The sequence below is a fragment of the Rhineura floridana genome, chromosome 10, assembly GCF_030035675.1.
Source record: "Rhineura floridana isolate rRhiFlo1 chromosome 10, rRhiFlo1.hap2, whole genome shotgun sequence".
In the NCBI taxonomy this organism is placed as follows: Eukaryota; Metazoa; Chordata; class Lepidosauria; order Squamata; family Rhineuridae; genus Rhineura; species Rhineura floridana.
Window position 1 is genome coordinate 23,400,303 of NC_084489.1, and position 15,489 is coordinate 23,415,791.

The 15,489-nt window shown below is 43.1% G+C and overlaps 1 protein-coding gene across 7 annotated transcripts in view; it reads right to left on the reverse strand.

Moving 5' to 3' along the window:
- NEK11 (NIMA related kinase 11) overlaps positions 1–15,469 on the reverse strand; it is a 168,506-nt gene extending 153,037 nt beyond the window's left edge. For 5 of the 7 annotated variants that reach the window (XM_061586550.1, XM_061586548.1, XM_061586553.1 and 2 more), the window contains exons 1-2: positions 15,282–15,460; positions 8,357–8,613 (exon numbers count right to left, since the gene is read on the reverse strand). In XM_061586550.1, the coding sequence (XP_061442534.1) occupies positions 8,357–8,526 (170 nt within the window). In that variant the 5' untranslated portion in view covers positions 8,527–8,613; positions 15,282–15,460. Of the gene's footprint in view, positions 1–8,356; positions 8,614–15,281 lie in introns of all 7 variants that reach the window. The other 2 variants (XM_061586551.1, XM_061586549.1) reach the window with 1 other exon arrangement.
- Positions 15,470–15,489: the final 20 nt, after the last annotated feature.

Here is a 15,489-nt window from a genome sequence, read left to right on the forward strand (position 1 = left end):
ACCAGCAGCCATTAATAGTCTCATTTGTAATGATTTTTACTAATCCCTTTTTAAAACCAAAGCTGGTAACCATCACCACATCCTGTAGTAGGAAAATTCCATAGTTTAACTACGGCTCTGTGAAGAACGTCCTTTTCCCCAATTGCTGAATCTCCTGCCATTCACCCCCCTCTAGGATGCACACCTTAATGTGGTGAGGGGGTTTGAGAGTGTTGAAGAAGCTGAGAGCAATGCCGTCAGGAGTCTAGACCAAGAGGCTGGACTCCTACCAGGGGCACCCAAGGCGGAATGGTCAAAGCTGAGACACCAGACTAAGATGCATCCAAACTCAGAGCAGGCAATGGTAAACCACCTGTGTATACCTCTTACCACGAAAACACTATGAAAAGAATATCCAAAATGCAACAAGAGATAGTGCTAGAAGATGAGACTCCCAGGTCAGAAGTCACTCACCGAGCTACTGGGGAAGAACAAAGGACAAGTATGAGTAGCGCTGTGACTAATGACGCACCTGGGTCAAAGCCGAAAGGAAGCCCAGAGGCTGATGCGCACAGATGTGAAAGGAGAGTCCAGAGTTGTACAATGCATACAAGAGGAACATGGAATGTGAGAAGCATGAACCAGGGAAAGTCAGAAATTGTCAAGCAAGAAATGGACCGTATCAACATTACAATACTGGCGTGAGTGAATTAAAATGGACGGGAATGGGACATTTTCAATCAGGCAACTACAAAATATTTTATGCAAGAAATGAGAAATCAAGAAGAAATGGGGTTGCTTTAATAGTGAGAAGTGATGTAGCAAAAGCAATTAGGAGCTACAACACAAGGTCTGAGCGAGTGACATCAATGAGATTAAATGGGAAACCTATTAACATAACCATCATCCAAGTCTATGCAACGTCAAACGCAAAAGACGAAGAATTGGAGAGATTTTACACAGAAGTACAGGAGGAAATTGATCACACACCAAAACAAGATTTATTATTTATTTATTTATTTTTATCCCGCCCTTCCTCCCAGCAGGAGCCCAGGGTGGCAAACAAAGCACTAAAACACTTTAAAACATCATAAAAACAGATCTTAAAATACATTAAAACAAAACAGCATTAAAAACATTTTAAAAAAACTTTAAAAAAGGGTTAAAAACATTATTAAAAAACATATTAAACAATACTGACACAGATGCAGACTGGGATAGGTCTCAACTTAAAAGGCTTGTTGAAAGAGGAAAGTCTTCAAAAGGCGCCGAAAAGATAGCAGAGAAGATATGATGATAATTATGGGGGACTGGAATGCAAAAGTAGGGAACAGAGAAGAATTAGGAATTGTGGGGAAATAGGGCTTAGGAGACAGAAATGAAGCAGGAGACTTACTGAATTCTGTGAAGCCAATAATTTGTTTCTTGCAAACACATTTTTCGAGCAACCGAAAAGACGACTGTACATGTGGACATCACCAGATGGTCAATATAGGAATCAAATTGATTATATAATTGGAAATAGAAGATGGAGAAGTTCCACACTTTCAGCAAAAACAAGACCAGGAGCAGACTGCGGTATAGATCATGAATTGGTCGTATCGAAAATCAGAGTAAAGCTAAAGAAGAAGACCAAAGCAATCATAATGCCAAAATACAATTTAAATAACATCCCAGAATAATATAAAGATCAAATAAGGAACAGATTTGAGGCTTTAGTTGACAGAGAACCAGAAGAACTATGGACTGAAGTCAGAGACATGATCAGGGAAGAATGCAAAAAGACTATACCTCTAGTTAAAAAGAAAGACCTCAATGGATGACTGAAGAAACTCTTAAAACGGTTAAAGAGAGAAGGAAAGCAAAAGCAAAAGGAGATAGAAACACGGTCAGAACCCTAAATGCAACAATACAGCAACTAGTATGTAGAGACAAAGAAAGCTATTACAATAGCCATTATATAGAAACAGAAGAGGACAACAAAAAGGGAAGAACAAGAGCCCTATCACAAAACATTAGAGAAATGAAAGGGAAATTTAAACCAAGAGTAGGGATGTTGAATAATCAACAGGGGAACACACTGACTGACCGAGATGAAATAAAAGGAAGATGGAAGCAATACACTGAATAACTCTACAAAAGAGATGCAAGGATGACAGATTTATTCACAGAGGAACCATATGATGAACCAGAAATTTTAGAATGTGAGGTAAAAGCTGCTCTTAAAATACTTGGAAGAAACAAATAACCAGGAACAGATGGGATACCAATAGAGTTGTTACAAGCTACTGAGACGGAATCTGTCCAAATTTTGACAAAAAATTGTCAACAAATATGGAAAACTAAACTATGGCCCACAGACTGGAAGCATTCAATATATATCCCAATTCCAAAGAAAGGGGATACCTGGGAATGCAGTAATTATCAAACTATTGCCTTAATATCCCATGCAAGTAAAGAAGTGCTCAAGGTTCTACAACAAAGGCTCTTACCATATATGGAGCGAGAAATGCCAGATGTCCAAGCTGGATTTAGAAAGGGAAGAGGCATCAGAGATCATATTGCAAACATGTGTTGGATAACGGAACGGAGCAAGGAATTTCAGAAGAAAATCACCCTGTGCTTTATAGATTACAGCAAAGCCTTTGACTGTGTAGATCATGAAAAATTATGGAATGTTTAAAAGAAATGGGGGTGCCACAGCATCTGACTGTCCTGATGCGCAACCTATACTCTGGACAAGAGGCTACTGTAAGGACAGAATATGGAGAAACCAATTGGTTCCCCATCGGAAAGGGTATGAGATGGGTGTATTTTATCACCCTATTTGTTTAATCAGTACACAGAACATATCATACAGAAAGCAGGATTGGACCAAGATGAAGGAGGTGTGAAAACTGGAGGAAGAAATATCAATAATTTAGGATATGCAAACGATACCATACTATTAGCAGAAACCAGTAATGATGTGAAAAGAATGCTGATGAAAGTTAAAGAGGAAAGCACAAAAGCAGGACTACAGCTCAACGTCAAAAAGACTAAAGTAATGACAACAGAGGATTTATGTAACTTTAAAGTTGACAATGAGGACACTGAACGTATCAAGGATTATCAATACCTTGGCACAGTCATTAACCAAAATGGAGACAATAGTCAAGAAATCAGAAGAAGGCTAGGACTGGGGAGGGCACTATGAAAGGACTAGAAAAGGTACTCAAATGCAAAGATGTATCACTGAACACCAAAGTCAGGATCATTCAGACCATGGTATTCCCAATCTCTATGTATGGATGTGAAAGTTGGACAGTGAAAAAGGTGGATAAGAGAAAAATCAACTCATTTGAAATGTGGTGTTAGAGGACAGCTTTGCGCATACCATGGACTGCAAAAAATACAAATACTTGGGTGTTAGAACAAATTAAACCAGAACTATCCCTAGAAGCTAAAATGATGAAACTAAGGTTATCATACTTTGGACACTTAATAAGAAGATATGATTCATTAGAAAAGATAATAATGCTGGGAAAAACAGCAGGGAGTAGAAAAAGAGGAAGGCCAAACAAGAGATGGATTGGTTCCATAAAGGAAGCCACAGACCTGAACTTACAAGATCTGAACAGGGTGGTTCATGACAGATGCTCTTGGAGGTCACTGATTCATGAGGTCGCCATCGACTTGAAGGCACATAACAACAACAACCTGCCATTCCGTTTCATTGGGACCCTGTATTCTAGTTTTATGAGAAGGGAGAAAAACTTTCTCCACACTACGCATAATTTTATACATCAGATTCACGTCCCCTCTTATTCACTTTTTTTCTAAACCGAAAAAGCCACAAGCTTTGTAGTCTTTCTACACAGGGGAGTTGCTCCAGCCTCCTGATAATTTTGATCACCCTTTCCTGCACTTTTTTCAACTCTACCTTTTTGAGATGTGGCAACCAGAAATGTACACAGTGTGATCATACCATATATTTATATAAAAGTCATTCCAATATGGAGAGTCTTATTTTCAGACCCCTTTCCTAATGATCCCTGTGTTGGAATCGTCCTTTTCAAAACTGTTGCACACAGCCTCATAGGGCTACCTTCCATGAACCCTTTCCTGATCATTCACTGCCAGGGCAGATCCTATTCACTGTACCAGCTAAAATCTTTAGGTAGGAGTTTACTTTTTGCCCTTTACAGGCTGCAGTAGCTGTTTGCCTGTCAATTAGGGGCCTGCTTTACAATAGCTGCTAGGAGTTGACTAGTGGGTACACAAAACTGCATTTACAAAATACATACATATTGACTTGGGAACAATCAACTGTTCAGTTTTTTAAATTACAATGGAAAGAAACTAACTAAAAAGAAGAACAGAGAGAAGTAGGAGAAACTGGGATAAATTAAAAGTGAAACATAACCGTAACTACTGTGCAGCGATGAGGGCAGCGAAGAAGGCCCACCTCTGCCACCATAAGATCCTCATTTAGTCCTCCAGTTGAGCTTCTCCATATTGTCAGGGGTCTGTTAACATCAACTAAAGGAAATGGAGTCTTAGACCCTTCGGAGGCCCACTGTGAATTGTTTGCAAGGCACTTTGAGGGTAAAGTTGCTCGCCTCCATAGCAATCTTGATGCCCCATCCACATCTACTCTAATCCCCACTGAGGTGTCCAGTGCAATATCTGTTGCAGCATCTTGGGATCAGTTTCAGTTGATATGGCTAAGGATGTGGACAAGGTGCTTGTGATGATGCACACAACCTCTTGACCCTTGCCCTTCTTGACATATTAAAGCTTACCAAGGGAGTGTGACTGAGTGAATCCAGAGTGTGGTCAACGTATCGTTGTGGGAGTTGTTCCAGCTGCCCTGAAAGAGGCAGTGATGCGACCACTCCTGAAAAAGCCCATCCTGGACCCATTGGTTTCCAACAACTACTGCCCAGTCATAAATACCCCCTTCTTAGGGAAGGTGACTGAGAGGGTTGTAGGGCAACAACTGCAAGTACTCTTTAATGAAACAGATTATCTTGACCCATTTTTACATTCTGGCCCTCATGATACCAAGGAAACATCGGAAGCCCGCTGCAACGAATTTGCGGAGCACTTCCAGGACAAGATTGCATGCATCCGTCGGGACTTAGACTCTGATGTTATGACAGATGATTCCATTGAAGTGTCCAGAACACGGTCTTGTCCTTCATTGTTGGATGAATTTCAGTTGGTGCAGCTCGAGGAAGTGGACAAGGTGCTTGGAATGGTGCGGGCAACCACGTCTGCTCTGGACCCTTGCCCATCTTGGCTGGTGAAGGCCGGCAGGGCTGTGACCACCGGCTGGGCCAAAGAGGTGATAAACGCCTCCTTGAGAGAGGGAGTAGTCCCTGCTAGTCTCAAGGAGGCAGTAGTGAGACCTCTTTTAAAGAAACCCTCTTTGGACCCAGATGTTTTGAACAACTATAGACCGGTGGCTAATGTCCCTTTTTTGGGCAAGGTCTTGGAGCGGGTGGTTGCCGGCCAGCTCCAGGCGCTTTTGGATGAAACCGATTATCTGGATCCGTATCAATCCGGTTTTAGGTCCGGTTTTGGCACTGAAACAGCCTTGGTCGCCCTGTATGATGACCTTTGTCGGGAGAGGGACAGGGGGAATGTGACCCTGTTGATTCTCCTTGATCTCTCAGCGGCGTTTGATACCATCGACCATGGTATCCTTCTGGGGAGGCTCGCGGAGCTGGGAGTTGGGGGCACTGCTTGGCAGTGGCTCCGCTCCTACTTGGCGGATCGTCGCCAGAAGGTAGTGCTTGGGGAACACTGCTCGACACCCTGGACTCTCCATTGTGGAGTCCCTCAGGGGTCGGTTCTGTCCCCCATGCTTTTTAACATCTACATGCAGCCTCTGGGTGCGGTCATCAGGAGTTTTGGAGTGCGTTGTTATCAGTACGCTGATGACACGCAGCTCTACTTCTCCTTTTCACCTTCTTCAGGTGAGGCTGTTGATGTGCTGAACCATTGCTTGACCGCGATAATGGACTGGATGAGAGCTAATAAACTGAAACTCAATCCAGACAAGACTGAGGCACTGTTGGTGAGCCCTTTACCTGCCCAGATGGTGGATGTTCATCCTGTTCTAGATGGGGTTACACTCCCCTTGAAGGAACAGGTTCATAGTTTGGGGGTCTTTTTTGACCCTTCCTTGTCGCTTGAGGCTCAGGTGGCCTCGGTGGCACGGAATGCGTTTTACCATCTTCGTTTAGTAGCCCAACTACGCCCCTATCTGGACAGTGACGATCTCGCCTCAGTTGTTCACGCTCTGGTAACTTCTAGATTGGACTACTGTAATGCGCTCTACGTAGGGCTGCCCTTGAAGACTGTTCGGAAACTCCAGCTAGTGCAAAATGCGGCAGCCAGGCTGTTGACGAGGACCCATCGGTCTGCGCATATAACACCTGTCCTGGCCCGCCTGCACTGGCTACCCATTTGTTTCCGAGCTAGATTCAAGGTGCTGGTTTTGACCTATAAAGCCTTATACGGTGTGGGACCGCAATACCTTGTGGAACGCCTCTCCCGCTATGAACCTACCCGTCCACTTCGTTCAGTATCTAAGGCCCTCCTCCGGGTACCAACTCATCAGGAAGCCCGGAGGATTGTTGTTAGATCTAGGGCCTTTTCTGTGGTGGCCCCCGAACTCTGGAACAGCTTACCTGAGGAGATACGCCTGGCGCCTACGGTACTTTCTTTTAGGCACCAGGTTAAGACCTGGCTATACTCCCAGGCATTTTAATGTTTAATGTTTTCATGTTTAACGTTGTTAGTTAATTTGCTGTTATGTGTTATTGATTTTATTATACTATTGTATTTTAATCCTGTTTGTACACCGCCCAGAGAGCTATCAGCTATGGGCGGTCTAAAAATGAAACGAAATAAATAAATAAAATAAATAAATTCCAGTCAGGGTTCAGGCCTGGTTATGGGACTGAATTGGCTTTGGTCGTCCAGATGGATGACCTTTATCTGGAGAAGGACAGAGGGAGTGCAACCCTGTTATTCTTACTTGATCCCTCAGTGGCTTTTGATACCATTGACCATGTTATCCTTCTGAGCCGACTTGGTGAGATGGGTATTGGAAGCACTGTTCTCCACGGTCATTTTCAGAGAATAGCATTGGGTGTTTGTCTTTTGGCCCACTGGCAGTCATGCTGTTGGGTGCCGCGGGGTACCATCTTGTCTCTCATGCTGTTTAACATCTATATGAAGCCCTTGGGAGCAGTCATCAGAAGATTTGGGGGAAGGTATCAGCCATACACTGATGATACCCAGGTCTATTTCTCTGTAACATCTGAATTGGGAGAGGCCATGCAAGCCCTGGACCGCTGCCTGGACTCGGTGGTGGGCTGGATGAAGGCCAATAAACTGAGTCTGAATCCTAGCAAGACAGAGGCAATGTGGGCTGGTGGTTCCCAAGTTCGGATAATTCGTCAGTTGCCTGCTTTGGATGGGGTTGTACTCCCTCTGAAAGAGCAGGTCCAGTCTGGGGGTACTCCTGGATCCATCTTTGTCACTAGAGGCCCAGGTGACCTCAGTGGCTAGGAATGTCTCTTATCAGCTTCAGATGGTAAGACAGCTACGTCTGTTTCTGGACCAAGATAGGCTGACCACTGCTGTCCCTGCACTAGTAACCTCCAGGTTGGATTACTGTAATGTGCTGTATGTGGGGGTACCCTTGAGGTTGGTCTGGAAACTGCATCTGGTGCAAAATGCAGCGGTGAGACTGCTTATCGCCAACATATCACCCCGCTACTGAAAGAACTGCACTGGCTACCTATTAGTTACCAGGCTAAGTTCAAGGTTCTAGTTTTGGTTTACAAAGCCCTATACAGCTTGGGATCAGGATACCTAAAAGACTATCTTATCCCTTATATACCCAGTCGATCACTGTGCTCTGCAGGTGAGGGCCTCCTGCAGATACCATCTTATCAGGAGGTCCGTTCTGCACAACATAGGAAATGGACCTTTAGTGCACCTACCCTCTGGAATCCCCTCCCCTTGAATATTAGATAGGCACCATCTCTGTTATCTTTTCGGCACCTACTGAAGACCTTCCTCTTTCAACAAGCCTTTTAAGTAGAGACCTTATCCCAGTCTGCTTCTGTGTTGGAATTGTTATTAAACCTTTTTTTAAAAAAAGATGTTTTTAAACCTTTATTAAAACATATTTTTAAAGATTTTTAAAAAAATATATATTTTAAAGTCTGATTTTGTGATGTTTTAAAGTGTTTTTAGTGCTTTTGTTTGCCACCCTTGGCTCCTACTGGGAGGAACGGCGGGATATAAATAATAATAAAAAATAATAATAAAATTTAAAAACTACAACAGTCAGTTCACCTTATGTAATACTTACAAGTGTTCTTCTTCTTTTGCTTTTTTGTCAGAAACCAAGTAGACAGTTCCAAAGCTTCCACGCCCAAGTTTTTGCTGAATAGTGTATCTTCCTGCAATCAAAGTCTTTGAGCAAGTAGACATAGGTGGAAGAGGAGTACCATGCTTAACAACTTCTTGGAATCTCAACATTGCTCCATGCAGTAGTACTAGTTCAGTATTTGTGAGTCTATAGAATTAAAGGGCCGTCTGTCATGAAGTAATATTCACAAGGGTCACCTGCAAAAAAGGGGGGGTGTAAAATGAAGATTATAATTCATTTAAGTATTTTTGTGCTAGTGTATAAAGAGGGTTCTTTAAGCCAGTACCAAATCAATCGTACCTCATAAGTTCAATTTTACATCAGAATATTTCAGAGACTTGAGGTACCCCAGTGCCTCTCCATTATATTGTCTCAGCAGCAGACCTAAGGGGACTGTTCCCCCTTAGTGTACCTCTGCTGTGCCCACCAAGCATGCTGCCACAAGTATAAAGCATGTCAATTATGGGTTGGAACATTCTAAAAAGCCAGTGATACCATCTGGGGTGCCTGTGAGTTACACAAGCATCATGTTTTGCACACAATGGCCCCAAAGTTATTCATCAAACCTCTCAGTAGATACAGAGAAAAACAGTTCCCCCCTAAAATCCAAGCAAAAAATTTAATCACATAGTAGATGTAAGCAGGGTTGTGACTGATCAATAGTAAATTTTAGCAATGGCATAAATGGTTCTCTTTCACCGGAATTAGTTGTGATCTAATCCTTTAAACTTGGGCAATAAAAGGAAGATGGGAAAAGTGATGATCCCCGTGATTATTAAACAATACATGGTAATATTTACAAGAAGGAATAACTACATTTTTTCATTTCTAATTTCCTCTTGCAGCTGTCTGGATAGTACATTATAGCTCTTACAGCACTGCCAATCCACTGCACTCCACTCAACTGAAATAAAAACCTGAACATTGTTTGTAGGAAGCACAAATTCCAGTATACCAAATAGTCTTGTGCCTAGCCTACTTGTTTATAAACTCTACCTTTTGATATTATTTGTGTCATTCATCTTCCACTTTTTCATTTCCTTTCTTCTTCTTCTCATATTTAGTAATTTGTACTGTCCTGTATTATGTGCAGACTACCATTTATTTCTCTTTTGCGCTTTTAAAAAAATTATCCCTCGCTATCAACCTGTTTTTGTCCTACTCACAAGAATCTCACACTCTTTCTTTTAAGTAATTAGCTCCTTATATAGTGAGACACAAAAGCTGAGTTGAGACACACATTTATGACACAAATGAAAACAGTGCTAGTAAATATATTTATTCACTTCTCATTGTACCTATATAGATTTAGTTCACTAACATCTATGTGAGATGGGTTGGTTTTCTCTCAGACTGCAATCCTGTGCTCATGTAAGTGTGCATAAATCCCACTGAGTTCATCAATTTATTTTTAATTTTCTTACATCTTGTGTTGGATTGTACACTGTATTTGACAAATATTGTAAATATTTTAATGACAGAAATTCTACATATTAAGGCTCCTCAGTGTTATTAATATAGGATAACATTCCACACACCTTTTTCTACCATCATCATGAGAACTGACAACAACTCTTGAGAGTCCTACCCATTTTGGTGGTGCTGTGCTGATCTTGTTTTAATAATTACTGGAGAAATGATTTGTTAAATTACATTGTTAAACAAACAAGTTTGACTTTAAAGCTGCAGAATGTCTATGTTTAAACAGTAGCTTTCTTCATCAAACTATTCGCAAGCTTGAATGAGATCTATGAATCTGTAATTTGTAACAATAACACCATGTGTGTGAAACTGTTCTGACACCCAGCTGCTGAGATACTGACACATCCTGTGCCAAGGATTTGTACTTGGCAGTGTGATTTCCTAATGAAATACAGCCAAACTTCTAATTACTGAAAGTGATGTTCACAACAGAACAAATGAACTGTAATCTTGGCTTCAAAAAGAAAACACTGAAATGAGACAGAATATGAGCATCTTTCTAATTCCATGCCCTCCTACAAGAAAAGAGGAAAACAAAAACAATGATAAAATAGAAGCATTACATTATACTGAGACTGCCAGCTTGGAAATCTCCTTCTATAAGTCTCTGTTTGCCTCACAAAGCCAAAGAGGCCATAATAGTCTGCAAAGCAAAAAGTTCTTTTATTTTTCTCTCTCCGTGTTAAACACTTTCCCTTGTAAAGATAGAAGAGTTTTATGTACCTTGGACTGCAATCTAATACACACTTACCTGGGAGTAAGTCCCACTGAACCCAATTGAGCTTACTTCTGAGTAGACATGCCTAGTCTGCAACCCTACATGCACTTACTTCTGAGTAAGTGCCATTAAATTCAACTGGACTTACTTCTGAATAGACAGGTATAGGATTGCAGCACATCCCTGTATAAAATACAGGGATAATTCTACTGAACTACTTTACATGGTTGTTGTAAGACAGGGGAGGAAAACCTCCTTTCTGCAGAGGATTGCGTTTTCCCTGTTATAAGGTATGCAAAGTGTTTTGCTTATTCTATACAAACACCATGTTAGTATTAGTTTGGGGAAGGACTGTAGTTCAGTGGTAGAGCATCTGCCCAAATTCAATCCCTGACATCTCCAGGTAGGGCTGGGAGAATCTCCTTCCTGAAATCCTGGAGAGCCATTGGAAGTGTACACAATACTGAAATAGATGGACCAATGGTTTGACACAGAATAAGGCAGTTTCTGATGTCCCTGTGTTGTTCCTATTATAGGTTACATTCACACCACAAATTTTTTTCACTATTATTCCACTTTAAACAGTCATGGCTTCCCACAAAGAATCCTGGGAAGTGAAGTTTGTTAAAGGCTCTGCGGGTTGTCAGTAGAGCCCTATTCCCCTCACAGAACTATAGTTCCCAGAGTTCTCTGGGAAGAAGGCCTGACTGTTAAACAAAGCATTCTGGCAACTGAACCTCTGTGAGAGGAACAGGGGTCTGCTAACAATTCTCGGCACCCTCAACAAAATATTCTTCCCAGGATTCTTTGGGAGAAGCCATGAGTGTTTAAAGTGGAATAATAATGGAATATATGTATGGTGTGAATGTGACCTTAGTCACACAGGTAAAGGTTGATTTATGTGTCAGTGCAATATTAATGTCCCCAGTGCTGGTTTTGACATAATCTTTTTCTACAGATCTTAACACTTGGTGGAACTTTATTACAGCCATGTGAGTGTCATGTCAGAACATTTTCTGCCCATCAACAAACTGGCATGAAATTGGCATGCCAAAGCCACTTTGAGACACATCATAGCACACAGTAATAGACAATAATATTTATTTATTTAAAACATTTCTAACCCGCTCTATTTTCCTGGAAACTCAGAGCGGCGAACAATCTGACAATAAAAAACATAGAAAAAATAAAACACAATGCAATTTACAATCTCTATAAATAATTAGTATACTGTAAGTTACAGTCAATAAACTTATACTTACTATCAAAAACAATCAAGTTAAAAAATCTTATTCCGTATTCAATTTAAACGCAACCCGAAATAAAAACGTCTTAACCAGGCGGCGAAATGCAAAAAGCGAAGAGGCAGATCATATCTCCAAAGGTAAAGCGTTCCAGAGTCTAGGGGCGATAACAGAGAACGCCCTATCTCTGGTCCTAGATAAACGAACTTCTGTAGCAGAGGGGATCACAAGAAGGAAGTCATCAGATGACCTCAAGGGGCGGGGAGGTTCATAAAAGGACAACCGATCGGACAAATAGACAGGGCCCAAGCCGTGGAGGGCTTTAAAGGACAACACCAGCACCTTGAATTGGGTCCAGAAGCAGATAGGTAACCAGTGAAGCTGTTGTAACAGGGGGGATGTATGGGCACGAAGGCCAGCCCCAGTCAGCATCCTAGCTGCTGCACGTTGCACCAGTTTAAGCTTCCGAACTGTCTTCAAGGGCAGCCCAATGTAGAGTGCGTTGCAGTAGTCCAACCGGGATGTAACTAAGGCATGTGTTACTTTCGTCAAGTCAGACATCTCTAGAAACGGGCGCAGCTGGCGAACCAGTCTTAACTGGGCGAAAGCACTCCTGGATACAGCCAAGATCTGAGCTTCCAGATTCAAGGCCGAGTCCAGAAGCACACCCAAGCTGCGAACCTGGGTCTTCAGGGGGAGTGTAACCCCATCCAACACAGGTAAATTCCCTGTTGCCAGTTCAGTCCCACGACTGATGAAAAGCACCTCTGTCTTGTCTGGATTTAGTTTCAACTTGTTAACCTTCATCCAATCCATCACCGAAGACAGACACTGGTTCAGGGGCTGGACGGCTTCCTTGACATCAGGAGGGAAGGAGAAATAAACCTGAGTATCATCAGCGTATTGATGATAACACACTCCAAACCTCCGGATGACCTCGCCCAGAGGCTTCATATAGATATTAAATAGTAAAGGGGATAGAACAGAACCCTGCGGAACCCCACAAGTCAAAGGCCAAGGGGTTGAACAGGAGTCTCCCAGCATAACCTTCTGGGTCTGGTCCACAAGGAAGGAACGGAGCCAACCCAAAACAATGCCCCCTAGTCCCATCCTGGATAAACGATCCAGAAGGATACCATGGTTGATGGTATCGAAAGCCACCGAGAGATCCAGAAGAACCAACAGGGACACACTCCCCCTGTCTAGTTCTCTGCGGAGGTCATCCACCAAGGCGACCAAAGCCGTTTCTGTCCCGTGACCAGGTCTGAAGCCGGACTGGAATGGGTCGAGATAATCCGTTTCATCTAGAAAGCGTTGAAGTTGAGTGGTCACCACCCGCTCCACTATTTTACTTAAAAAAGGTAGATTGGAAACTGGCCGATAATTACCCAAACGCAATGGGTCTAAAGAGGGTTTTTTCAACAATGGTCTTACAACTGCCTCTTTTAGGCACCTTGGAAAAGAGCCTTGTTGGAGAGAGGCATTAACTACCCCACAGACCCATGAGGCCAGACCCTCTCTGGCCTGTTTTAAGAGCCAGGAAGGGCAAGGATCAAGCGGGCAGGTTGTAGGTCTCATCCTTCTAAGAAGCTGGTCTATATCTCCAGGTTGAACAAGTTGAAAAGAATCCATCTTAATAGGACAGACAGAAGCCGAAGGTACATCCAAGGAGACTGCATCAAAATTGGCATCCAGATCGGAGCGGATCTGATCAATCTTGTTTGCAAAATAAAAGGCAAATTCTTGACAACGAGATGGCGAGAGGTCCGCGTCAATCTCTTGATGATCAAGATTGAGCAGGCCTTTAACCACTCGAAAAAGTTCCGCTGGTTGATTAACGGCTGTGGAAATAGACATTGAAAAGAAAGCCTTTTGCGTAGTTCGTCTTGTAGATGAATAAATTTTTGAGAATACTTTAACAAGAAGTCGGTCTGATTCGCTTTGAGTTTTCCGCCAACGTCGCTCTAGACCCCTACGAGTGCGCCTCATAGCTATCAGTTCATTGGAAAACCATGCAGCTGATTTTGCTCTGATGCGCACAAGGGGACGCTCAGGAGCGATTGTGTCTATTGCCCTGGTCATCAAGCTGTTCCAAAGGTTGACCAGGGCATCGGCAGGATCGCTTGCTTGAAGGACAGGGAACTCCCCAAGAGCTGCCAGGAAACCAATCGGATCCATTAATCTCCTGGGACGGACCATTCTAATAGGTCCCTTCTTCCTGCAGGGGGTATGAATCGCAGTTAATCTAAAACTGACCAGGAAGTGATCTGTCCAAGGCAGTGGAACTATTGAAAGATCCACCACTCTCGGATCATTATCATCCTGTCCCGCATAAAAAACAAGGTCGAGGGTATGGCCAGCTGTATGGGTAGGGCCAGATATTAGTTGAGACAACCCCATGGTTGTCATGGCGGCCATAAAGTCCCGGGCTTCTCCATAAAGTACGGACTCCGCATGGACGTTGAAGTCACCAAGAACCAACAGTCTAGGAGATTCCAACATCAACTCAGAGACCAGCTTAGAGAGCCCGGATAGGAGAGCACTGGACATTGGGGGGAACGGTAAACCAGTAAGATCCCTAATAATCAGTAGAGCTGTTATCCATGAAAAAAGTGCTTAAAATTTCTAAGCATTGTACAAGAAGAAATACAGCAGGCCCTATCTCAGGCTTTACAATCTGAAGTGAAAGGCAAGACTCATTAGAGAGGAAAGAAAAAGAGATGGAGGGTTTGTTAGAACTGATCGGTTGGAATTCAAATATCTGAAGTAATATTTCACATTTTATTATTATTATTAATCAGCCAAACACAAGGTCAGAAAAACTACCCTCAACTTACTAAAAGTTGCCAGACATCTACAATGTGATTAAGGCAGTGGCTCGTCCAAGGGCTACCTATTGAATCTGGGGCTTGACCGGGAATTTAACTGAGGGACAAGTCTCCCTTCAGGGGAGCACAGCACTTCTCCGACAACAACCTTATAAGAGCTGATGATCAACTAACCTGGAGGGAGTACCACTGTTGGCTTCCTTTCCTGTGCTCCCAAGCGTGAAATACAAGAAGCTACCTCATAGTCACACCACTGGTCCATCTTGCTCAGTACTGTCTACACTGACTGACAGCGGCTCTCCACGGTTTCAGACAGGGGAAATTCTCAGCCCTACCTGGAGATGCCGGGGTTTGAGCCTGGGACCTTCTGCATGCCCGGCAGATGCTGAGCTATGGCCCTCCTTCGATGTGAATTAGAATCCACCCCAAGACAGTCTTTGACAGAGCAGGAGGAAAGAAGGTCCACTTTTTTAAAAGCTCCGCGGCATTATCAAAGAATTTTGTTTAAAGGGCAAACGAGTGATCTCTGCAAAACGTGGGGGGAGGGGGCGCAGAGGTAGAATAATACGCGGGGAGGAGCGCTATTCATTTACCTTGTCCATTCATTCGGCCAGAATGGAAGAGGAGAGCACCAATATTTAGAAGGGCTGGTATGGCTCCCTCAACCACTCCGGCGTCCCCCTAACTCCTTGGTACAGTTAGGTTCACGCCCCCATCCCGCTTCCTCAAGTGTTTGGCTTCCGTTGCTAGGATACGGCGCTCTGCATGACGGGAATACGCGCTCCATGCGTGGGCGGGGCT